This window comes from Sabethes cyaneus, chromosome 2 (genome assembly GCF_943734655.1).
Source record: "Sabethes cyaneus chromosome 2, idSabCyanKW18_F2, whole genome shotgun sequence".
Lineage (NCBI taxonomy): Eukaryota > Metazoa > Arthropoda > Insecta > Diptera > Culicidae > Sabethes > Sabethes cyaneus.
The window spans coordinates 83,190,002-83,216,397 of record NC_071354.1 but is presented as its reverse complement, the minus strand read 5'-3'; the positions used below and the strand labels follow the sequence as shown (position 1 = coordinate 83,216,397).

At 42.3% G+C, this 26,396-nt stretch overlaps 1 protein-coding gene across 14 annotated transcripts in view; it reads right to left on the bottom strand.

The window, feature by feature from the left end:
• Nucleotides 1-26,396, bottom strand: part of LOC128738154 (rab11 family-interacting protein 4B) — a 222,558-nt gene that overhangs the window by 142,658 nt on the left and 53,504 nt on the right. For all 14 annotated transcript variants that reach the window (XM_053833053.1, XM_053833052.1, XM_053833065.1 and 11 more), the window contains exons 3-6: nt 9,654-9,776; nt 1,722-1,857; nt 1,428-1,514; nt 1,047-1,094 (exon numbers count right to left, since the gene is read on the bottom strand). In XM_053833053.1, coding sequence (XP_053689028.1) covers nt 1,047-1,094; nt 1,428-1,514; nt 1,722-1,857; nt 9,654-9,762 — 380 coding nt within the window. In that variant the 5' untranslated portion in view covers nt 9,763-9,776. The remainder of the gene's footprint in view (nt 1-1,046; nt 1,095-1,427; nt 1,515-1,721; nt 1,858-9,653; nt 9,777-26,396) is intronic.

Here is a 26,396-nt window from a genome sequence, read left to right as displayed (position 1 = left end):
CTGGCGCGCTCTGAGATGTAAGAGAGGTCCATACGAAGTAGGTATTCAACCTCGTGTCATCACAATATGTGGCTTTACCGTGCAGTCTCGCACAATGGCACCTTGTCCGATCCAATTCGGGTAGTGTTTGAGGCCAAAGCATAACTTGACCACCTTCTGTTTCAGTCGACAGCAGACCAAGCAAATTTTAGAACTACAGATTCTTACCTTTTTTTTATATGCACTGAAGGTTAAAGATCTCTTAGTAGAAAAAATATTGAACTAAAGCATCTGTTTAAATGAATTTTTACCCAAATTTTCAGAATAGTAGTGTATTAAGTTCCACTAGAAAATTAAACACTATGATTTTCGAGAGTTTGTTTCCAAGCTTTTAGTCTGCAATGTAATTTACCATCCATCGCGTGAGAAAACTGAAAGGTACACCTTGCGTCAATTAATTGGTGGCACCCGGTAAATATCAGCAGTATGTCGATAGCGGTCAATGAATTCGGATGGAATGAAGTTACCTCCACGGTGGATTGTCGTCTAGTGACTTTTTTGTGCAACAAAAGGGCAGTGAATACAAACGTCACTGCGTCAGTCTTTATAGATGATTGTCTTCTGTAGTGTAACCCGGTGATACACAATGGAAAAGTAAATTTAGAAAATTATTATTATGGCCTTGGAAATAACGGTCTGTTTAGTTATGCCACGCTTGGTGGGCGGTAGCTATAAGTAGTATCAGTTACCTACTGGAAATAGCCATGAAGGAGGGAAAGTACTTCAAAAAACCCACTCTCTTTATGTAACATTCAAATGATATAGTAGTAACCAGAGGTTGTGAACTTAAGACTGATGTTAATAATGATACGCAAATATACACAGGAAGCATATACATTCCGAAACCATCCTTAGGGTCACTCAACTCGGGCACTTAACCCGTAATCATGTCATCGGCTGGCTGAAGACTATAAAACAAGCAGCAAAGAAAGACAAAGCGAAAACCGTACATACTAATGTGATACAAATTCATATTTAGAAAAGGAAGCAAAACAAAATGCGCTTACTGTCTCATCGAGCCCCAGCGTCTGTTTGGCAGATTATCGTTATTGTTGCTGGAAAACAGAATGAAAAACACGATAAATGTGTGTGAGTCGAATGAACTGAATGGGTACGATCGATTGAAGTGAAAGAGGGATGGAGAGAGCAGGCAAATTCATTCAACTACTGAATCGGTTGTTTTTATGGCAAACTTTCATTGGAAACGAGCTTTGGATTCAAAACACAACAGAAAAGCTGAAAAGTATTGAAATGAAGTAGTGTGCATGAATTAATGAATGATGAATCGTGGAAAATGCGTTTCCAACGGCATCGTCGCTGGAGGTCTGTGATAGGCGGCAGCTTTTTTTTTGCCGGTGGCGGTAGGTGGTGTTATGATGAATGCATACCTTTTAGGCGCACCGCGTAAGCTCATGCGGCTCCATGTGTGTCTGGTAATGCCATTCGTGGAGTTGGTGTTGTTATTGTTGGGTTCTCTACAGGTAGGAATAGAAACGAATGGGCGCAAAAAATAGCAAATAAAATAAAATTAGCAACACGGCAAAAATTGTTTGTTTTACAAAAAGAATAAATTAACTTTTATCGGTAAACGTGTACAGGAAGTAAATAGATTTTGAAGTAGACCAAGTGTGTGTATGTGTACACAAGGCATGTACGGAATAACACCTATGAGTAATACTCACCCATTTGCAGTGGAATTAAGTGTTGGGGCAAGCTCCAGATCGACGCCTCCGTTTTCCGAGATCGAAATGTCATTCTCTCCGTAGCACTCGAACGATTCCCCGTCCGACAGCGATGAGCATTGTGATTTTGGTGCATCTGAAAAGGGTACCAAGTGAATAATTTAGCAGACAATGTCTTCGTGACTATCAATCAATATGGTTGTTATTTCACATATGGAACACATGGATAATTATTGAAACAGGTAATTTCCATCTCCTGGAATACAACACATTTTGGTAAACTGGGTCTCAATAATTTACACCATTTGACCGCTCCCGTCGCGCTCCAAAAACTCGCTGACCTTAGGTGAAACTATTCCGGTCACTGACCGCGATATCTCGATAACATTTCGAACAATTTTTGCTTTTCCGTGCATTTCGCGGAACGCGCCGTCGAAATTGCAAAGCATTTGAAAGCTCAATACATCGTTGAACTTGTTTGTACCGAAGCTAGCCAGCCATAGGCAACACCCCACATTCGAGCATCATCAGCATCATCATTTGCCGCATTTTCGTTCCGAATGTGAGTGGCCATTTTGGCCATAATTACATCTTCTTCATCGTTCAATCGCAGATGAATTGCAAATGAAATACCTATGGAGACACGGTTGAGAACAAAAAAGTTGCTACTTTGCACAAGTTGTAATTCCCCTCCAGTTTGATGTGCCTTTGTAGGTGAATTTAATAAGTTGGGAGGTCTGTTGATGAAAAACAACATCCAGCGGTCAACGCTGACATAAGGCTTCTTTCTCGATCATTAATCGTCGCAAAGGCTCATTTGAAATAGTCGTGATCACAGCCAATCATAGCCCATTAAGGGCACTTCGTTGCGTTAGTAGAAATTATACCACAATATAGGGTAACCAATGTACTTTGGACCCCATCAGCAGCTGTACATAACTTGGACACTTACAGCAAAATCAAATAGAAGTGTCCAAATTATGTACAGCTACTGAATGGTGTCCAAAATAGGTTGGTTACCCTACTGGTTGCTGGCACAGTATTCACATGATTCCCCTCTTTCTGTGATTGATAATATTTCGAAATTGATTTAAAGGTCAGTTAAATAATATAGAAAATAAATTGTAGGACCATTTACAATTCTTCATCTGTCTTCAGCTTTGAGGAACCTGGAATTTAAAATGTTAACTTAGCCGAAAAAGTGTTGTATGTTTCAACTGGCGGGATGTTTAACGCCGTTTTGAAAAAAATCATGCTAATATGAAGATGATGATATGAATGAGATGATATGAAAGAGAAATAAATGAAACATCCTACCACAAACGCAGTAATGAAACACGAAATTTCACAATAAACTGCGGTGAAAACAACACATCAACCTTAACTTTATTATTCACTGTTTACACAATACTTCTTATAAAAAAGCTCAATGAACCTTCTAGCAATAAAGTATCGTGAGCTCAATTCGAATTGTCTCTGTTATTGATGCAATAAAGCGTATAGTTACCTTGTAGCGCACTAGATACGGAATACACACCGGTAATTGCAGTTGTATCGATTTGATATCCGACAAAATTGTGCTTTTTTTCTGTGCGACAAAAGAAACTTTCTATCCGGTGTGGTGCAGCAGGAAGGTCACATGCACAAAGCACGTTTACAGCACGTTTGCATGGTCTCCCGCACAATAGTCAGCAAATATGATTGTGCAGTTTTGGTATCACTTTTTACCGAAAGCAATAAACTTTTCCGCATGAGGTATTTTCTTCTTGTTTTGATTTTGGTTTTCCACCGAAACGCACTGCACACGAGCGCTTACATTGTTCGAGGGAGTTGTAACTAATATGCAAAATGGCACGCATGAAAAAATTTCATAATCGTTTTGTGTGTTATTTTGAGTCAAAAAAAAATCAAATATTTCACTCAACTTACGATATCCACTACTACGTGACATAACGAACCTGATTTGGTGTAAGGCTAATTGACTGCCTTGTATATTCTTCGTGCCAACCTGCCCTTTACTATAGTGAATCAACTTATAGATAATGAGTTTCTTTTTCAAGTCGAACTGTGTCATTATAGTTAGCCATTTTATGATAATGAGGTTGTCTCACATTTCACCGGTCAGATTGTCCTGACCAGGTTTGGTTTCCTCATTCCACAATTTTGCCTCAACCGAGTATTTAGAAATTGAAAAGTTGCAACCTTAGATTACCCCGTAATACAAAAGCACTACTGTAGATAATAACCAACTTTAAAATTGTGCTGTAAGTCCGCAGTTGACCGCACAAAATTTCTAATTTCTCCACAAGGCGATTAACGGAAAACTAGCAGTCGTTAACTTTTTGTCGGAAAACCCCATTTCGGAAACAGTTTTTAGGCCCAAAAGCGGGGTTCTGTTTATAGAAATGTATTCACTGCATTCTTCTTGCCAATCTGAACACAGCGAATATATTTTCATGAACAAAATTTTCGTTTTAAACAAAAAAAAACTGCTTTTAAAATTTGCAGAATCGATGACGACTAATTTCACCTTAAGTACAAAATAGAATAGGCCCTTGCGACGAAAAGGGACTATGAATTGGAAACATGGGACGTCGGCAACCGACTGCTCACTTCTACCACACTAAAGTTGATAACCGCCTATCTTCTCGGTGGTAGAAGCAAAGAGCAATCATGCAAAAAGAATTACCGTCGGCTGGGGAGCATATGTGTGTGTGTATGAAATGGTTAAGACTGGAGGGACAAAATTAGATATGAGACTATCTAGTATTAGGGTGCGGCGGTAGTTTAATTGCAAAAACAGTTGGGTACCAACCGAGAGAGTGTGGGTTAGAGTCCCACCTGCCATTGAACGGTCCAATATATTTTTGGCCTCACATCGAAATTTCCCAGTTTCATCCAATTTATCATTCTTCGCACCAAAACACACCCGGTAAGATATATCTAAACGTACCACTTCAACGGTCGGCAACCGACTACTCGCTTCTACCGCAGTGCAGTTGATGACCGTCTATCTTCTTGGTGGTAGAAGCAAAGGGCAATCATACAAAAATAATTACTCTCGTTGAACTGCCGATCTCTCAACCTCTAAGCAACTCGAGTGAAGAACCGCAAGTTCGACGTCGTAGCGCTGCAGGTCTGCTAGAAGAGCTGAACGGTGCGGTGCGTACGTTCAGAGATGGATATACCGTCTACAGGGCTGCAAGCTATGGACATTTTATAGTGATGAATGAGATACCGATGACGGCAAGGAGAAATGCGCAGGTGGAGCGGGAATACGACCGCTGACCAAAACATGATACCAAGATCGCCATCGACCTCCCAGTTGGCCTCGAGGTAAGACGCTGGTCTAATAAGCCAGTCGTCGAATGCTCGTATCTCGGCTGGGAGAGGCTGTTAGTGTAATAGGATCGTAGCACTGACCCCGAACTGTCCTATATTCTAACAGCTGGTTGCGAAGTATGCCGTATAAAAAAACAGAAGGTCAAATTTCATAACGCAATTAGCACCCAGGCTTTGGCTTTAAGATCTTCATCGGGGATTTTAATGCTGAGATCGCCCAGCAGGAGGAACACAAACCGGTGATTTTAGGGTTTCGTGCACACAGGAGGCGGCACAGATGTATTGACTTTGCTGCCTCTAAAAACATGACCGTACCTTCTTGCAGCATAGACACCTACACAAGTACACAAGGTCACCAAATCACACTGAATCACAGATCTACCATATTTTAAGCGAGCGCTGGCACTTCTCAGACATTATTGACGTCAGATCCTATCGAAGCGCGTAACGTTGACTCGTACCACCACCAAGTGATGATCAAGATGCGCCCAAAACTTTTCGTTGTGAACAACATTCGGTACCGACGCCAGTCATGATTAAATTTCGCGCAGCTACATGCACTCACTCGAAGCTGTGCTACCGGAAGAGGACGATCTGGACGAAGTCCTTCACGAGGAATGTTAGGACACCCTTAAAACGGCTGTTAGCAGTATAGCGGAGAGCTCCATCGAGCACGTGGAACGTGAAACGTGGAGGGATAGAACAGAAGATCTGCAGGCAATCAAATCTTCCGAGATAAAAAGCACTGCCTGAAAGAGCAGGAATTTGTAAAGTTGCAGCGGTTGCATCGTTCACAGGGCACGCGAAAGTTCTACTAGAAACTGAGCGTATCATGTACCAGATAATTGCTAAGTATTTATGATAAGGAAGAGCTATCGGTGGATGGGGTTATCTGCTCGATCTACAAGAAGCGCGACAAGTTGGACTGTAAGAACTGTCGGACGCTCACCGTCCTCAATGCCGCCTACAGAGTGCTGCCTTAAATCATTTATCGCCGACTATCACCAATTGGTCAGAGGAACGAATGAGTCCTCGCCAGGGACGGCTATAATATGGGATAGTACTGGCAGTGAGGAATAAGTAGATCAAGCTTTGTAGGGAGGGTAAAACCCCAATACACACAAGTACGCATAAAATTTAATAAGCATATCGCTCATTCAATAGCTATTATAGCAAAAAGAAATGCAGTGCAGGTCATACAGGTCGCAGTGATGAGTCCATACAGAAAAAAAACACCAATTGCGAACAGATTTGTGGAAATTTATCAAGCCGGCTTCGTTGAAAGACGGTCAACAACGGATCAAATATTTTCACTGCGGCAGATTCCCTAAAAGAGCCGTGAATACAGAGTTTCCACGGCTTCCACCATTTGTTCGCTGATTTCAAATCCGCATATAATACCATCGATGGAAAAGACTTCCCCACTCGCGTGTTGCGCTAAACCTGGCGCCATCCTGCTTTACGGGAGACAACTTCCCTTTTTGTTTGTGAGGTTGTTCACAACTTAACAACGCAAGCAGGTTGGCCATGAGAAGTTTTTGTGTTGTCGAGGGAAGCCTTTGGAGTTCTACACAGAAAACGGCACATACTTCCAAGCAACTAGCTAAGAGATTGTGAAGTGGTGCTAAAACTTATGCCAAGACACCTTTACTGACTCCAAAACACGCTGGAAGTTTAACCCACCTAGTGCACCCCACATGGGAGGAGTGTGGGAAAGATTAGTGCATTCTGTGAAGGCAGCGATCACCGTCTTTGAGAATGGGCTAACGATGACGGATGAAGTATTCCAGACAGTACTGGTAGCTGAAGTTCTGATCAATTCGCATCCTCTGATATAGGTAACCTTTGAACCGGGATCAAAAGAAACAATGACGCCTAACCATTTCGTACGGAGCGTCGGAACAGCGAATTCAGAATACTACATTCATCCAACTAACGAGGCTGAAGCTCTCAGACATCGTTACAAGCAGTCGCAGCTACTAGCAAATGGATTATGGACTCGCTGGGTGGCTGGGTACTTACCTTCCATCAACCGGAGAACCAAGTGGCTTACAGAGTCTCCGCCATTAGCATATGGTGACTTAGTCATCGCAGAAGGTAACAGACGACGCAGCTCGATCCGTTACAAATTAATGTGTCGAAAACAAAATATATGGTAGGAAGAGGCTCCCGAGTAAGTAACGTTTACCTCCCACGGACAGTGACTATTGACGGCGATGAACTGGAAGTGCCTGATGAGTTCGTATATTTGGGATCTCTGGTCACCGCCGACAATAATACGAGTAAGGAGATCCAACGATGCATTCAAGCTGGAAACTGAGCCTACTTTTCCCTCCGCAAGGCGTTTCGATCTAGAAGTATACGCCGCCGCACAAAGCTGACAATGTACTAAACGCTAATCAAACCGGTCGTCCTCTATCGACTTGAGACAATAACTTTGCTTACGGAAGACATATGTGCACTAGCCCTAATTGAACGAAAGGTGTTGCAGACTATTTTTGGCGGAGTACAAACGGAAAGCGGAGAGTGGCGGAGACGTATGAATCACGAGCTACAGGCATTGCTTGGAGAGATTCCCATCGTACACCTGGCGAAAATTGGGAGACTACGGAGGGCCGTCCACGTCGCAAGGATGCCGGATGACTGTGTAATGAAATCCGTTCTCTTCAAGAACCCCACCGGCACCAGGAATAGAAGGGCTCAACGTGCACGATGGCTCGACCAGGTTGAAACCGACTTGCGTGTGTCGAGACGCGCAACGAATTGGCGGCTAGTAGCACAGGACCGAGTACAATGGAGAGAAATTCTTGATACGGCAAGAGCCACCCCGGCTCTTGGCTGAATAAGTAAGTAAGTAAGCTCGATCCGTGGTGTGGTATCCGAACTTTATCGAGAAGCGGACGGCAGAATCAGGTAGGCGTTGAGAGGAGAGTTCAGGAGACCAATCACTACACTTGCGGTGCTAGACATACTAGATTGTAATTCCGGCTCAATAGTGGAGACTCCACCAGAATTACGAGGAGAGGCAAAGTGATGGTCTCTCATGCCTGTTATTCAACAATCAACATAGCACAAGGTATTATAAACCGAACGGATATAAACACGCAGGTCAAGACTTCAACAAATCCAGCAAATTGTGTCTAAACACTGCAGTGCCTGCACAGTACATCAGACAAAAGCGCTAAGCAGAAAAGCTTGGGTTAAAGGTAAATACATCTAAAATGAAGTACATTCTGGCCGGCGAAACGGAGGCCAACGCCGCTTGGGCAAAAGGTCGCTAAAGCTGGACGGATACGATGAGCAGGACCTGTTGCATGGATGCCGGACAACTATCCTGCAAAGACGATGTTTGCTTCAAATCCGGTAGGAACAAGACAACCAGGGGCGCAACGAGCAAAAAGGTTAGACCAGGTGAAGCGAGATCTAGCGAGTAAACTGGAGATTGTTCATCAGGTTTTGTCTTAGGACGCCAAGCCAACTACACACTTAAAAAAAAGTACCGAATTCGAAAAAAAATTTCCGAAATGTCAACTGCCGAACGTTCGGAAAAAATGTCGATGGTGCAAATCGATGTTTACGGATCTTTAGTAACGTTTGGTAACATAAAAAATATTGCCGAACGCTCGGTTGTTGAGACTCGGTGCTTTTTTTAAGTGTGTAGGTGAGTAAAAGTAAGTAAAAGCTACACGGGTTAGACAAAATGGTCGGGACAGACAAATTTTTGATGAAATGCGAGCGACAAAATAGGACATTTTTAGATGAAACCAATTGCATTCGACGGGGAAATTTTGCTTGTTTTTCTAAAATATTTCAAAATTTGCAGTAGTTAGTGGACACCGGAGATATTCCGGGTTTTCTAAGGATATTTCCCCCGGACTAGAGCTGAGATATCCTTTAAGAACTGAAGAATCCTTGAAGAAGCTGCGTCAAGTGTACTAGGGAGCGCAGACAGTACGGATCACGAAACTCCTCAGCTAAGCGCATAATAAGTCCCAAGTTGCGATTTTCTTTTCAGATAATGTTAGAAGAATGGTTGGTCAGCTTCGAATCCACTCCCAAATCTTTAACGCTAGCAACACGTTCAAGAAAAGTCCCTTCGATCCTGTATGCGTGTATGATTTTGTTTTTCCTTCAGTAAAACGTGATAACTGAACATTTGGAAATGCTTAGATTGTTCAGACTGCACCATTTGCAGCGGTCAACTAAAATTTATAGTTCTCTGCAATCCTCAACTGATCTTACAACAAGGAAGATTAAGGTGTAGCATTTGAGTTTAATAATTTGTGGATCACCAAGAATGCAATCAAAATTAAATAACAATTGAAATTCTAATAAACTGAATATAACCAAACAAAACCTCAAGCTACCATTTCGTGTAAACACATCGAACGTTAGTTAATGACTTGGTAAACACATTCCTTTTGTTAAAATTGAAAATAAAATAACTGCTGCCACATCACTAGGATGATATTTTACAACTCCAGAAATAACAAATTGAGGAACTTTTGGTTCGCATTCTTTTTACGGATAACTATTTTCTAAAGCAATGGATGCATTCAACACTGCCGGTTATAAATCAACTGTACTCACCTGTGCTAGGTGGACTGGACGGTACCGGACTCGAGTCCACCGAGTCTGCCGTGATGATAAACGACGGATGTTGCGTTTTGGTGCTCTTGGAGGGGGATGGAGCCATCATCCCGGTAGAGGAATCTGCAAGCGAAAGAAAAAGAAGACACAAACAATAAAATAAATCATCAAACTGTGGCAAAAAAAGAAAAAACTTTCTCATTCGTGCAATTTTTGTGACGGCGATAATCCTTTGCACACCTGCACATTGCTTTCTTTCGCCGTGCTTCAGGGGGCGGCGGTGGCGTTGGCTCATGATAATCCGATTATCTCGGAAAAGTCTAACCGAAAGAAAAATTGCATGCTCATTGTTACGTTGCATGCACCTGCACAGTCGCCTTACCGTTTTCGACTGGAACGTTCCCTGAAGCACGAACACTCGAAGGATAAGTATTGTGACAAGTAAAACCAATCGGTCAACAACCAGCCAGCGTGAACGGTACGCGATTACAATCCCAAAAGCCGGTAAAATCCTATGCATCCATGAGATGGAGGACATGGACGCTATTCTCGAACTTGACACCGTTTCGATGACAGCCTAGCGACAGGAGCTCAGCGCAGAAGCAGCCTGTGTGTATAAACAGCAAGCGTGGGAACCGATGCTTTGTTTACAACCGTAACACACGCGAACGGATTTTCCCCAGGTGCCGGAAAACCCCCGCATGAGCTAGCTAGCTGTTGGTTGCCTCGAAGAAAGCTAGCTAGCCAATTACTGAGAAATGGGTGGCCGCTTGGAAAGTAGAACAGTAGATTTTCTGCTCGAAGGAGGTGAACTGTTTCTCATGGTCAATTAAAGTTTCGTTCGATGTATTGCCGGTTTTTGGCAGATGTTTCAATACAATTGAACAATGCATGTTATATACTAACACTAGTGATCTCTGTTGAGGATTAATATCATTATTATCAAAGTAGTTTTTGTAGATCCCTTGACTGTGCAAATTTGCATTTTTTAACGCCAATCTCATTTAATTCTGATGAATTCTATCGTAAAGCATTTCAAAAGCGTGACAAGCTGAGTGAGATAATCATAATTGCGCGCTAATTAGCAACCGCATTAATCACTGCAGTAACATTTACACTTCCAGAGATCTTAAAGCCGGTTGGTTATTGCAATTCATCGCATCATTTAGCAAATGTAAATGATGCAGTTCATCTTCAGTTCCACGCGCGCTCAACTGGGCAACTGGTGCAAAGTGAACGGCACCGATGATGATTGGCAAAGATTGCCTGCATTCAACTGGAGCTCTGAACAGATGCAGTCTAGCTGAAATATTGCTGCTGTCCAATTACCACAGAGATGGAAATGCAGAGAGAACGTAACGTTTCGTTGGAATTTTCGACATCAACAAAAACTGAAGGGGGTGGATTTTTAGCATGTACACACAATGAAAAGATCGATTTAGGGGGGCGTAAATCCCGGCCGTGATAAGTCACATGTCCTCGAATGGTCCCTGAATATGCAGCTAATTTCGAAGAAGTATTGAATGTAGGCATAATTTATAATTTTACATTTACTTCAACTAATGATCACCCACAATATTTGTTTTATTTTCCATCAATGGTACAGGAACAAATTAAAGTTATCACAATTAGATAGCTACAGTATTTCAATGAAATGCTCATGCCATCAGTCGTATCGCTATGACCACTTGTTAAAAATGAAAAATCTATAGGTTATATAGATTATGCAAAACAAGTTGGCAAGCAGATCATGAATATGCATTAAAAATATCTCCAACAGATAAGTTCAACCAGAATTTCTCTTTTCATAAAATAGGAAGTAGAACAAAAAAGTACCGCTTGATTCGCATAACTCATATCAGATATCATGCCGTTCACCGGAACCGTTATATTCCCCCTGCGGCAGTCTTTTATTTATCGAGTGCATTTATCCCATACTGAAAAATTAACTATTCGTGAAAACCACGTGGGGGTGGTTTATCGATTTCCTACATTTCATATGCAGGTTCGTATTTAGCTTATAGCAAAACTTCATAGATATCAGACTGGCAGAATTACAGATGAAACATCAGGCTTGTGGAAATTCCACTGATGCGAGTACAGCTTTTAATACAGATTAAACAATTTATCGGGTATTTTTATGGGATGTATCTGAAAATGGAAACAAGCCTAATGAGAATTTATTTTCCTGTGCCAGTATAGCATAACGATGATTTAGTTCGATTTGTTTACTTTTGCAGATACATTCTTTCGAAAAAGTATCCAACATTTCTTCTCTTTCAGTCATATTCTGCACGTACGGTAATATTCATTGTATCGATGAATCGAAGCGAAAGAAACCCCCAACCATGAACCATGCTAAAAGAGCTAAATAGCAAATCCGACGTAGTGCGCTCGGTTGGTAAAAGAACACCGGCTTGGCTTGCAGCTTCGATTGATTCTGCATAGAAAAAAAATCGCGATAAAACCAGATTACCGTTCTATCGATTTCAACGCCTAACATGCGCTTCGCTTCGCCTCGATGGTCACCGCCGCCGAGCCGACCGAAGTCGTTGAAGCGCAATCATGACATTTCAAAACAAAAGAAAACCACCATTGCAGTCGGTAGTGCAGTGAGCAGTTCAATTACCTCCGTGCAGACATGGAACAAATCAACCAGTCAGTCGTCTGTTTGTCGTGGTCGTCGTCGTTGAAAACTTTCCGTCGGCAGACCTTTCCTTGCTCTTTGTTACCGTTTCGTATCGAAATTCCAGCGGAGATCCCGTTAGAAATGACAGATAACATTACGCTAAAATAAACATTCGAATGCTGATTCAAAGTTAAAAATACACTGCACCAAATTCGACGACCGGTTGGCGGATAATTCGTGCGAATGTATATTTACAAAAGCAGAACACAAAGCAAGCTTCATTAAATTTCTATTCAACATTCTTGAGATTGTATTAAAACATTACCTTAAAGTTGTACGCACCAGAAGGCAATGATATGTCATTTATTTTCAGGTCTTTTTTCCTCTTTTGTTAAGTACTTTAGCATTGCGTCCATTATTTTGAACTATTGTAGTATTTTCAGGTCTTACAGAAAGGCAAGGATGTAAAATCGAAATCTAACAGTAGTTATGTGATCAGATCATTCTTTTTATGCCACGGTGCCTTGGTGGTCGCAGTTGCATCTTGGGAATAAAAATGCAGATAGGACATCAAACGCTAGGATGGGACAAAACCGAATTGGGCTGCATCAAGATGGTGAGTTTAGTTTTCAAATTCATTTAAGTATTTAAAACGGCAACAGTTTCGCCAGGCAAAATTTTCTCCCAAGACACAGTATACCTTAGACCCTTATCCTGCAAATCCTATCCCTACCTTCACGCTATACCAATAAAAATGCAAAACACCAAGAGAAGATCCAGTAACCAACCCAATCTGGGATACAGAACAACTACCGGGGAGGACTTGAAAGGTGTGGTTATCTACTCGGTTTACGAGAAGGATGCCAAATTGGGCTGTGAGAGCATTCGTGCGATCACCTTTCTCAATTCCGCCTTCAAAGTGTTGTCCCAAATCATTTTCCGCCGACTATCACCGATTGTGAACAGATTTGTGAAAATTCATCAAGCCGACTTCGTTAAAAAACGGTCCACAATGGATCAAATATTTACACTGTGGCTGGTGCTCCAAAAAAGGCGTGAATACAGAATTCCCACGCACCATTTGTTCGTTGACTTCAAAGCTGCATATGATACTAGCGACCGAAAAGAGCTATGTAAAATCCCTGAACGAGAATGACTTCCCCAGAAAGCTTATCAAACTGATTGAATCAGCGATGGATGGTACATACTGCCGGTACTCGCATAACAGTCCCATTTATATAGGAAACTCCATAGAAAATGGGACTGTTATGCGAGTACCGGCAGCACAGTACTGAGACGGATTTCGGGTGAATTGTCGAGTTCATTAGAATCACACACAGGGCTTCGTCAAGGTGATGGCATCTTATGCCTGATATGCAACTTTTTTCCATACTTTAAATTTTTAGTCACTGTGACGTTGTTAATAACACGTATCGTTGAATCTTTTCGGTGAAAAAAAGAATCTTTTCCTTTTGTGCGTCGACAGTTAAGCAAGAACTTCATACGATTGCTTGTTTTTGCCATTTTTATTGATGCTTTTAAGTATTTATGCATCAATTCTTTACCGCCGAAGCCATATTTGGTGGCCAATTCTTTGGCAATTAACATTTCGCCTTTTGCTGGATCAACTAATGTGTACTTTCCATCTGTTTTTTTTTTCATGTTAGGTATTTTTATCACGGCGACCATTTGTTTGTTCTATTGTGATATATCCCCGTTTTATTATAGCTATGTTGTCAAGATGACACACCACTATCAGAAGCGCACTACTGAGCTGGGAGTTGTTTTCCAAATATCAGAGGGTTCTAACAGCCTCTGTCGAAGAACCTTAATCTTTTATTAGAAATTGCCAGATATCGGCATAACAGGTGTTCCGCGTCTTCTTTTTCTATCCCACTGAAGCGAAATACAGGGTGTTCAATAAGTTCGAATACAACTTTACATCGTTGTGTAAATGCGCATTGTGTGCATTCTGTGTGTTGGTATTGGTGTCAGCTTTAGCGTTATATATATGGGCTAACCAACGCGCAAGATGTCGACTTGACGTCATTTGTTATTTGTTTACCGCGCGCGATGAAGGAGTACCGCAACGTCGTAGTAAAGTTGGTTGCGAGAGGTGAGCGACCCGGCGACATATTTCGGCGGTTGAAATCCCACGGGGTCAAGCGGAATTTCATCTATAACATCATCCGTCGGTACCGAGAGATGGGCTCGGCCAAGGACCGTGATAGATCCGGGCGACCGCGTTCGGCGAGGATGCCAGCAGCCATCAAGGTGGTGAGGAAGCGGGTTCGTCGAAAAATGAAGCGCTCGATCCGGAAGATCGCTGTTGACCTGGATGTGTCGATCGGGACTGCCCTCACCATTATAGCGAAGGACCTGAGATGCAAGCCGTACAAGAAACGCAAGGTTCACGGGGTAACGGAGGCTACAACGAAGAAGAGGCTGGACAGAGCAAAACTGATACTTTCGCGGCACGCTGGTCAGGAGTTCGTGTTTTCTGATTAGAAACTCTTCCTCTTGCAACAGCCGCACAACGTCCAAAATGATCTGCTGTGGGTGCCGACGTTGGCCAGCATCCCCCCGCCCCACATAAACATCCCGCGGTTCCAGAGTGCCGCGTCGGTGATGGTTTGGGGGCCGTATCCAAACGTGGGAAGCTTTCACTGGTGTTTATCGAGAAAAAAGTGAAAATCAACGCCGCGTACTATAAAATTGAGGTTCTGGAGAAGGTTGAGGCCCCGGCACTTCGTGACCTCTACGGGAAAGATCATTCCGTCTTTCAAAAGGACGGCGCGCCGGCCCACACGGCGAATATCGTCCAAGCGTGGTGTCGGGAGAATTTGACTGATTTTCTCGATAAGACTTTGTGGCCTCCCAGCTACCCGGATCTTAATCCCCTGGACTTTTATGTATGGTCGTATATGCTGGCCAAGCAGAGCAAACATAAAGTATGCTCTATGGAGGAGATGCCCATGGACCAAGTGCGTGCCGCGTGTGATTCTTTTGAGAAACGCTCGTCATAAAGCACAAATGGAGGGTGCTTCCACCAAATATGTCGTAAAGGTTCTCAATAAACACTGCTTCAATAAAAATTGACTCAGAAAAGATATATTGTATTTTCATTTTTAAACACATTTTTAAAGTGTATTCGAACTTATTGAACACCCTGTATATAATCTTGAAGTTTTCCCATAAGCTTCAGAAGCAGCTCCGAAAATGTCCTGTTATAAGACCAGTATAAATGCTTAGACCTTTCTTCCAAAACTCCAGGATTTTGCGAGTCATTGAAATGTTTGGAGAGATAAACCGTTTCGACTGCCTTGTATTGAACGTGTTATCTCAATTTGATTCCACTTTCGTACATTCCCATGCTTTTAGCTATATTTTTAAACCAGAAACAGATAAACTACAGAAAGGCTCAGGTCCTACGAATTGATGAGATGATCCGAGTCTTGCAAGCGCATCAGCTCTTTCATTTTCATCGATTCCACAGTGACCTGGGACCCAGTACAAGTTCACTTGGTTACGAAAAGACAATATTAGTAGTGACTGAACACATTCCCGGACAAGTTTTGAAGTGCATGTCGCCGACTTTAGAGCGCTGCTTGGTTATCGGGCATGATGCATATATTTGGATGTCTATAGTTCCTGCTCAAGCACACAGTCGTACATTCTAGAATTGCTTGTATTTCAGCTTGGAATACAGTTGGCCATCTGCCCATAGGAATTGACATGTCAATTCCTGAGCCAGTTACTCCTGCTCCCACTTGATTGTCTATTTTTGAACCATCCGTATAGAAGAAAACAGTCGAACCTGGACGAATATCTGGACCACCACCTTCCCAAGAAGCACGCCTAGGCTCAAATACAGGAAATATTCGATTAAAGTTGTATTTTTTTCTCCACCCAATCTTCATTATTGATTACAAGAGGATTAATACTAAAAGTTTTCAGAATACTGAGACCTGTTAGATCACCTTGAAAGAGGTTCATTGATTTTGATCCTGAGAGTACTCTTCTCAGTTTCTAATTGTATAAACTGATGCAATGGAAGTATATAGAGTAAAGCATCCAATGCCTTCGATGGTGAAGTCTTTCTAGCTTTTTTTGGTAGCTTTCTCTTTCGTTTTTGGCCACCAGACCTCCGAAGCTTAGGTAATCCTGGGTCTCACAATAGCCGAATAGATCCAATGGATCATCTTTGGTTTCAGTCCCCATTGCTTACCAAAAGTTCTTTTACATATCCATAGAGCATTTGCAGCTTTGTTTGCTGCTTACTCTAGATGTACGTTCCAATACTCCAAGATATTTGACCGTATCTGAAATCTTACTTACTTAATTAGGTGGCTTTCCGTCCTAAGACAAAGCCTGTTGAACAAAGTTTCTCCAAGTAACTCGGTTGAGGGCACCGCTCTCCAATTCCTCGGACACCGAGTACTCTCCGCGAGCTCTCGCTCTACCGGCCGAATGACACCGCTTGGGCTTGGGCATCGACGGCGATGAGTTTGAGGTCGTCGATGAATTTGTCTACCTTGGCTCACTGGTAACGACAGACAGTGACACCAGCCGTGAGATTCGGAGGCGTTATATCAGCGGAAGTCATGCTTACTATGGGCTTCACAAGTCCGCGTACAAACTGTACCCTGTATCAAGATGCTCATTCAACCGGTTGTTCTCTACGGGCATGAAACGTGGATGCTCGAGGCATGAACAATGCTCGAGGAGGACCTGCGAATGCTCGGAGTTTTCGAAAGCCGAGTGCTAAGAACGATCTTCGGCGGCACATACGAGAACGGAATATGGAGGCGGAGGATGAACCATGAACTCGCACAGCTCTATGGCGACCCCAGTGTTCAAAAGGTGGCTAAAGCTGGACGGATACGATGAGCAGAGCATGCTGCAAGAATGCCCTGCAATCACCCTGCAAAAATGGTGCTTGCTTCATATCCAAGGTATCAAGACGCCCGGACGAAGCAAAAGAGATTCGGCCGCAGGCCCTGCAAGTCACCACCCGAAAATCAATACGTAAAAAACGAAGGACAAAGAAAATACAGCCGGAAGAATCCGAAAGTAGACCAACACCACGAAATCGGACTATGGAAACTAGAGACATGGAACTGCCGATCTTTTAACTTTCACGGGAACACTCGCTTGCTATCAGATGTATCTGAACACCGGCAAGTTCGACGTAGTTGCACTGTAGAAGGTGTACTGGAAGAACACAGTGCTATACATACGTTCAAAGATCAAAGGTCATACCATCTACTGGAACTGAGGCAATATACTCAGTTCGTGTACAGATTTCATAGTGACAGATAAGATGAGGAATTGAGTGACTGGGTAGTGGCCAATCAGTTCTCGAATGTGCAGGTTGAGAATCATAAGCAGGTTCTCCAACGTAATCGTCTTAACATACGAACAACGAGTTAAAATTATGACAGTTAAAATATCATCAATTAAAGCAACATATTAAACGTCCAAAACTTATTTTCGGATCAGACAGTCGCTAATTCTTCAACACTTCGAAAATTACTACATCACCTCACCTACATGAATACTCCCTTGAAACTTTTATTCATATAAGACATTAGATTTGAATAAATACTTCCAGGTGGATACAATCGGGCGGAAGATAGGATTGCTCGCTCGCTTTTGACGTAGGACTACGTCTTACGGCAAGTTTTGAGATAGGGTGTCATTCCAAAAAATCGGAAAATGCGAGCGTCACGAGAAATGAAAGGTTTTGAGCGCTAATAGCTCAGCGGTTTTCCGATCAATTTTCAATATTCTTACACCAATCGATCGGAAAATCTTCTAAGAATTGACCCAGATGAAGAAAAGTATGGATTCTTGATGTTGAACTATTGAAAAATTGAAAATAATGAACCTATGTTTTACCAGAATTCTCGCTTCGTGATTGGTTGGAAGATTCTTTACGATGATCTAAACCTATACCAATTTGATATCTGTGCTTGGGAAGTAAGCCAAAACAAGTGACAAAGTTCCCTCATTTCAACAAGATTTCTTAACACCGCGGTCACCTAGACCATTTTGATGTCCTTGCTTGTGAAGTACGCCAGAGAGAGTGACAAACCCCCCTCGTGCCAACAGATTTCTTACGAACGCGATTAAACCTAGTCCAATTTGATGTCTGTGTTAGGGAAGTGTGCCATAAAAAATGGCACAAGTTCGTCGTCCCAACAGATCACAAATTCTTTACTGCGAGACGATTAAACCTAGGCGAATTTGATATCTGTGTTGGAAAAATGTGCTACAGCTGTAGTGTCCAGTTATAATACGACTCTGTATGAATACGCATGCTTGCCGTTTCATTAGAAGTGTGAAAAGTGTGAAAGTGAAAAGATGTGCTGTTGATAAAATAGGATTGAATTGGTAAAATCCCTTCAACGTGGGAAACCATGGACAATAAAAACAATCTTAAATTTCAGTAAGGTAGCAGGTAATCAATAGTTTGTGTTCTTGATTTTGTTAAATTGTTTACAAATGCACAATCTTTTGAGAATTGAACGTATGCAATGTTACTACTTTGATAAATTTTACATACAACGCATGTAGCATGTATATATGTTGCATATAGCATGTATACATGAAGAATCGATTGATTACAAGCATGAATACATGCTACTATCACTACAAAGAAACTTACGTAGTCCTGCGTCACCTATATATGCGGTCGTGTCATGTACACAACCCCTCTGATTTTTTTATAACTGTTCACTTTCAGGACATCAAATTAAACTACGTTTATTGCGATTGCGATCCTAAGAAATCTTGTTGGAACGAGAGTGCTTTATCAGTATTTCTGACGTATTTCCCCAGCATAGATATCAAATTAGTATAAGTCTAAACGTCGTGCAGAATCTTCGACCTATTAGTACGACGGGATTTTGTTTCTAAAAAAAAGTAATTGAAATCACAGTAAACAGATGTTCTATTTAACTGTCATCCCTGATATCTGAATTAAGGCGATCACGAAGAAAATGTATGGGGATATTTGACCTTTAAACTTTTCGTTAATTTTCACTCATTCGTAAATGAAAAAGAAAGTTCGAATAGAAGTCACAAAATTACTACATCTATAATATCGATATCGATTGGTATCTAAACCATGAAAATCCATTCATAACTGGCAGAGCTATAAGCGTTCAAAATCTTTCATATTTTCGTGACGCCAGCATGTTTGATTTCTTGGCATGACACCCTATCCCAAACCTCGCCGTAAGACGTAGTCTCACGTCAAAACATGGACCGATTTCAACGATTTTGTATGCGATTTCCCTGCCACCTGGCGGTGAATACACCTATGCATCGCCAATCGTAGCAACCGGTTGTGCATAGAAAAATTAGCGGAAAGGCTAAGTTATCAGTGGATTTGCACAATCAAGCAACTACGCTCGTTGCTTTGTTCGTACTGCCAGCTCCACCCCGGAGAGAAGAAGTTGGACATCGTGAGACATCTCGTGTCCGCGTGATATAGCCTATCCGATATTTACAGCATATCCTCTATTTTCTGTTGAGCATCGGATGGAAACCTACTTCCGGTCACTTAACCTTGTCGTTCCGTACCTTGGGCCGCGAGGTTGGAGCAATCAGCCGAATGGTAAAGAAATATCTGGCCAACATGGACATTTTTACTCGGGGAGTCAGTCGACGCCGATCGTGTCTGAGCACCTGACAGCATCCAGTCTTTTGGCCAGACCTGGCCTAGGCCCATTATGCCAAAACATCACTGGAGGAGATGTATCGGATGAAGATAAACGCTGTACCGAAGACCGCCAACCCTCCCAACGTCTTCCAGCTGCGACCGATTGAAAATTTTTGGGTGAACCTCAGATGGACGATATGAAAGTTCTACCGGAAACGCAACGCATCCCGTCTAGGTCTTGTGCCGTAAGCCAAAATGTGACAGGATAAGGTAGTTGTATATTGACGGAAGATTGTGAGGACATAGAACGATAAAAGCAGCACTTCGACGAACACCCGAATGGCACCCAGGCAGAAGACATTGCCGGCGGAGAAACGTACTTTGTCAGTGAGACAAACGTGGAACACCTGCTAGCCCCAACGATAGACGAAGTTAAGGATGCCATCAATTAGCTCTATAAATTGGCTAGAAATGATGGTATTGGAGCGAAACATATTAGAATGTGCCCAAAAAGGTTGTCATTTGTCGGCACTGGCTGATTGTAAGAACTTTGGATACAGAACAGCTACCGGGGGAGCTGTTCGATCTACAAGAAAGACGACAAACTGAATCGTGAGAACTATCGTTCCATCACGGTACTCAACGGTGTCTACCAAGTGAAGGTCGAAAATTATATTCTACCGACTCTCACCAATTACGATGAAATTTCTAGAAAGTTAGGGAGCTGACATCATCGAAGAATGGACAACAACGGATCAAATTTATACACCGCAGCAAATCGTCCCAAAAAGACTTGAATCCAGAATTTAAAGCTCCACATGATGCTATCGACCGCACAACGTTGTGGAACTTTACGACTTTCCCGGGAAATTGACCAGCGGATGTGCTGTGTGCAGATTTCAGGTGGATTATAGGGCTCATTCGAATTCCACAGGGATTTCTTCAAGAAGACGGTCCTTCTCATCTACTATTCAATGTTGCGCTACAAGGTGTTATGAACCGAGCGGATCCCAACACGTCGGGCCCGATCTTCAACAAATCTATTGAATTTGTTTGCTTTGCAAATGACATGGGCATTGTCGCTAGAAAATCTGTGGCGGTGGCTAGACAGTACACTAGGCTAAAACGCGAAGCAGTTGGGTTAAAGATAAATACGTCCAAAACAAAATACCTGCTGTGGACCGGCAGGTACATACATCTATACAAACACAAGCAGGTGAACGGAATACTGATGGAGACTGTAATAGCGCAGCTCTATGGCCAATACAATATTCAATAGCTGTGGTTAAAGCGGTTGCGAGTATGATTTAAATCCAGCAGGAGCAAGACGACCAGGAGTACAGCGAAGCGAGATCTGACGGAGGTTATCGGAGAAATTTTGTTCATCAAACTACTTCTTTTGGAGGAAAGCTTATTAAATAGGTAAGTAAGGTGAAAACATCGACACACGCGCAAAAATCTGAACGAGATATCGATTGATTTTGGGAACTTAAAACTTCGTCCTGTATCCTCGAGAGCTATGTCTCAAACACATTGGCCTAAATCAACTTAGTGAAGGACGCAAAAACCCATTAAGAGTATATGGAATACTTAGTGTCACTACGTTACCATATTATCCATTTATTCCTTTATGCTGTATTTTTGCCACCCTATTAAGCATGCAGACAAGGCGCATATCGTTGTGTTGTCGCGAGAAACGTGCAATAAGCAGTTTCAACAAAAATGTTCTTTGACGAGTAACGTTTTTGATTCCTCAGTGTCAGCCAACCGCTGAACCTGTCTCTTTGACACGGAGTTTTTCAGGTCTCATTAAAAATTGTTTTAAATCGATTTCATTCAATGTTCATTGTAATTCAACATATCTTGAGTTTACCAATGGTATTTTTTAATAAAAAATATTGCTGATTCAAAAATTGTCTGCTTTCAGTTATATCGAATCATTTAAGACCCAGAAATATTGCAATACTGTCCAGAAATTCAATCCGGCAGAATTGTTCACAAGTGTTATATAGGTCATACCGGCATTGCATTGCTTATACCGCTATTAAAGTTATATAATTAAGTGTTTCTTTTATAACCAGTTTTAAATCTCCAGAAAAAAAACTAGAAAGCCAGCCAACACAATCGTTAGAGTACAGTTCTTTCGATTTAATGTTGTTTGCCTCTTTTTTATAGCATACGAGAAACTACGGTCCCAACCGGAAAAAAGCGTAAATAAATAGCCATACAAAACCGCAGAGGCTCATCCAGCATACGAAACCGGTATCAGTAATTATCAAACAGTAATTATATTTTATCGTACGCACAAACAAAACTGCAAGATTCTGTTTTCAATCGATCATTCGATAACTACTGGCATGCAATTTATACCACAACGCACATGTTACTGTTTACTGCAATCCAATTAACAACAGCTTAAAGGTAGATTCACAATAAAATCCAACAGGATGAATAAATGTGGGCATAACAAACCACAAGAAACAACTTGTGGGGCATCGTTCGTTAGACATTGCACAGCAAATGCTTCTTGACACCGCTTGAAATAGAATACAGATCGGCGACAGTAACTACTCGGCAAACTATGTCATATTACTGTTTTACTTAATTGTTCAAGCCATTTTACCGTTATACCGCAATTTTGCACTGATGTTTCCCAGGTGAGCAAACAACATTCATTAGAAAAAGAAGAGCAAAGTATGTTGAGCGGCATTTAATAAGTTGACGTTTTTGTTTGGAATAGGTTTCCTATCCTATTAAATATGTACATTAACAAAATCAACCAATATCCTTTAGTGCATTATTCTCATTTTGCGTCAAACAAAGCCATGATCGTAACATCAACCGCAAAATGACCCAAGATTAATGCAAGCGCCCAACCGTTCCTAAACGAACGACAGGCGCCGCTAGACAATTGCTATTTATGATTCCAATAAAGCTCTGTCAGAAATCACATCTTTTATTCCACGTTGGTTCCACTAATGTTTCACCTTGCCAACAAACGGAAAAAAACATACCACGGGTTCGTTGTGAAACACCATCGCCATTCCACCGAATTTCAGTGCATTTCACCCACCCACGCGCGCCACATTACCCGTGCAGACGACCGACGACCGGCCTAGCCGCTTCCTGCACGGACAACAAACGTTCAGCTGATTGTTAGCATGCCAACTGGCAATCAACAAAAAAACTGTTTGAGCACTACACCGGACTAAGTCATTCTCAAGTGCCCTCGAGTTACCGCCACCAAAGCAGGTTGCACTGAAGACATGCTACATTGGACTGCACCTCCCTGGCGGTTAACCAGGCCAAGCAGGAAACAGAAATTCAAACCTTCAGGATAATTTCTGTTGTTTGCAGTTTTTACTCTTTTTTAACTTTTAGTGCCGGTGTTGAAAATCGATATCTGGGAACTATTATTCCAGCCAATAGCAGGGCTAGCACTAAATGATGTACAAAATGAAGAAAAATCGATACGCGACACCGCCACCCAAACATTTCCATGAACGAATTTTTCCGGCGACCTCCACGGCACGCTATTCTCTGCGATTTCCACCGCGAGTAGACGCGAGTCGTGCTTTTCGATGAAACCTTCTCCCTGCCAGCAAGGTTCGCGTCGTCAGCGTCGTCGTCGTCGTCGCCGTCGTAACGTAGGTCGGGCACTTGTAGGTCGCGACAACGGGTCGGGTATAATGACCCCTTTTTTGTGCTGCGGCCGTACCACCATTCATAAAGGTAATCCCATCGCGTTTTGCTGAATATGCATCATAACGATGATTTAAACGTGATTTCAGCACGACTGTTCGACGGCATGAAACACGGATTTCAAATGTCAGCGGAATTATAACCCGCAAGCAGCCCAACAGATTGTAACTATAACTGTCATATTGGGAAAGGGTGCTCGGAAAATAAATATGACGAAATGTGATGTAAAGTTATTGTTGACGTTTGCTGTTTCTTATGTAGGAAAAAGTCAATGGGTGCGATGGAGAAGATTACTTGACACGACACGACCCACAACGCAGCGCAACGCAACGGTTTGATGAAGGATGCAGCAAATTTCATTCACAATCTCTTCTCATCTTTAATCGCTCCAGCGGATCAGCGAACAATGATTTCACAAAACAACTTTAGCTGACATATGTCTTCATTTGTCATTACATACTTGTCAGTGATATTAACAGACAGCCTGAAGAACAAAAATGAAGTGCTTTAGGTTTGCTCTGTTTCCCATGTGTGTGCATGTCATGAATTGCAAAAGAGGAATGTGAAATTTGAATCAAACTCATGTTTCACAGTGTATATAAATGGCGAATGGCTGGATTCAAGTTTGAGTGGGAACTGACTCAGTGGAAACCCTAACTTCCAGCGTGCAAATGGCAAATAACCGACGAAAAAGCTGGGTACCCAATCCTGATGGAGCTGCTGGTGGAATACTGATGGGGGAGCTGGCGTTCTTCTTCAGTTTTGGGCTTCTTTCTTGGTATTGCTCTGCACTTGGAACAGCAGTCCTGTGAGACTATAGTGTTGGCAGCGGACTATACAAGCCGGCACCATTGAAAATTGAAGCAACAAATGATGTATAATTTGAATGAGATGAACTGGCGAAACCCAGCAATGTTGCGAATCGAGCAAGAAGTCAATCATGCCTACTCACACGCGAAAGATTAAGAGAAACATAGCATTCAACGCTTACGCCGCACACGCAAGTGTAAAAGAAACAGCCGCCGGTGCTGTGTGCAGAAATTTTGCTACCCACACACTCGCGCACGCACATCCTCACATCGTCTTGCTGCATAGCTTTATTCCCGAGGCAAAAACGCGCAGGGAATCAACAGCTCGTGAGGCTGGTGGCGCACTGGGATACAAATTTTGCATTACTTTTTCTTCTTCTTCTTTATCTTCGCCCTTGACTCTACTCACGGGCGGGAGCGTGAGCTCTCGCGCGTAATCGGCATCAGCAGATAGGGCTGCAACGACGAGCGACAACTGTAGCCGTTAGCTAAACACATGCTTACAAAAACTTGTTGCAATGCATGAAGAAATCAGAACGGGAGTTTTAAAGGGATGCTTATGCCGGTATGTTCGTTAGAATGAGTACGCGTGTGTGAGAAAATTAGGCCACGCGAGTGTGAGCTTCGAAACACTGAAACCCAGGTGGCGGAAGCAGACTTTGAATTGAAAACTTAGAACATGGACTAGACTAGTGAAACACCTGCGGACACTGAGAGCGGTGCTAAGGCAAAGCCCAGAGTCGATCACCAACACGGTCTCTGTTTCCCTGTTGATCAGCGATGTCAACCTTCCAGACATTTGAGCATGCATAAATGTGGGACCAATCAATTATTTTAGTTCCTGTGAATTCTGGTTTTACTAATGTTGCTTAAGCTTAAAGTACTCCACTAACTATTTTTGTTATACAAAAAATTAGACTGAGAAAATAAAATACTGCCAAGAAAATGATAGGGTTCCAAATTTATACGTGCACTAATGTCTGAAAGGTTGGTATCGCTGCTGTTGATTTCTTTTTCAGCCACCGATGCGAGCTATGGTTCTTTTTGTTTGATGCCGATTTCTGCGTATTCGGTGCGCACCGAGCGGCACTGTGCTTCACTCTACCGAGAAGTACCGAGCGAAACTATGTAAGTCAAGTGACATTTTCATGTTTCTTCTTCACTTTTTGCTGTCTATATACATATAGATTCATAAGTGGAGAGAAGAATAACATAAATACCGGTGTAATTACTGAAGAACGATACCATACAAGGTTCGCTGGCACCGTGCCTAACGGAGCCGATCCGAACACCCAAGCCTCGCGTTCGGGTTTTTGCTTTCTTCGGTAGTGAATCAATACATTGCACCGACACTGTATTTAGTTATCAAATGAACCCACTGCGGAGGAAAACCTGATTAACAAAGAAGCGTGAAAAAGAAGAAGCGTGAGTTGCCCAACAGGTGGGAACCGTTCTACGATGAGCACCTCAATGGCGATATAACAGAAGAAGACGAAACAAAATCTAACCTGAGTGTTTACAAACGTAATAGCGTCCTGGTACCTGATATCGAATAGGTGCGGTAAAAAATCGGACAGCTGAAGACTTATAGAGCCGCCGGTATAACCGAATCTCCGTAGTGCTCTGCAAAAATGGTAAAACGGCATCCTGCCAAATCTTGTTAAATCGTCTGTCCCCAATAGCAAGATATTTCAACGACCCTGCCTCTCAATCGGTCTAACCACGAATGATCGTTCTTCTCTTTTGTCACGACACTCTATCCCATGTCACACCTCTCTTCTTTGACGAAAACCGGACACAGTGGTGCTGCGTCCTTAAGCCTTAAGCTGAAATTCTCCGAAGAAACGTTAGTCGAGTTGAATATTCTAATACGATTCTTTACCATCATTTTTATGGTCTTTATTACAATTTATTGTTTTTTTTTTCTAGCTTCA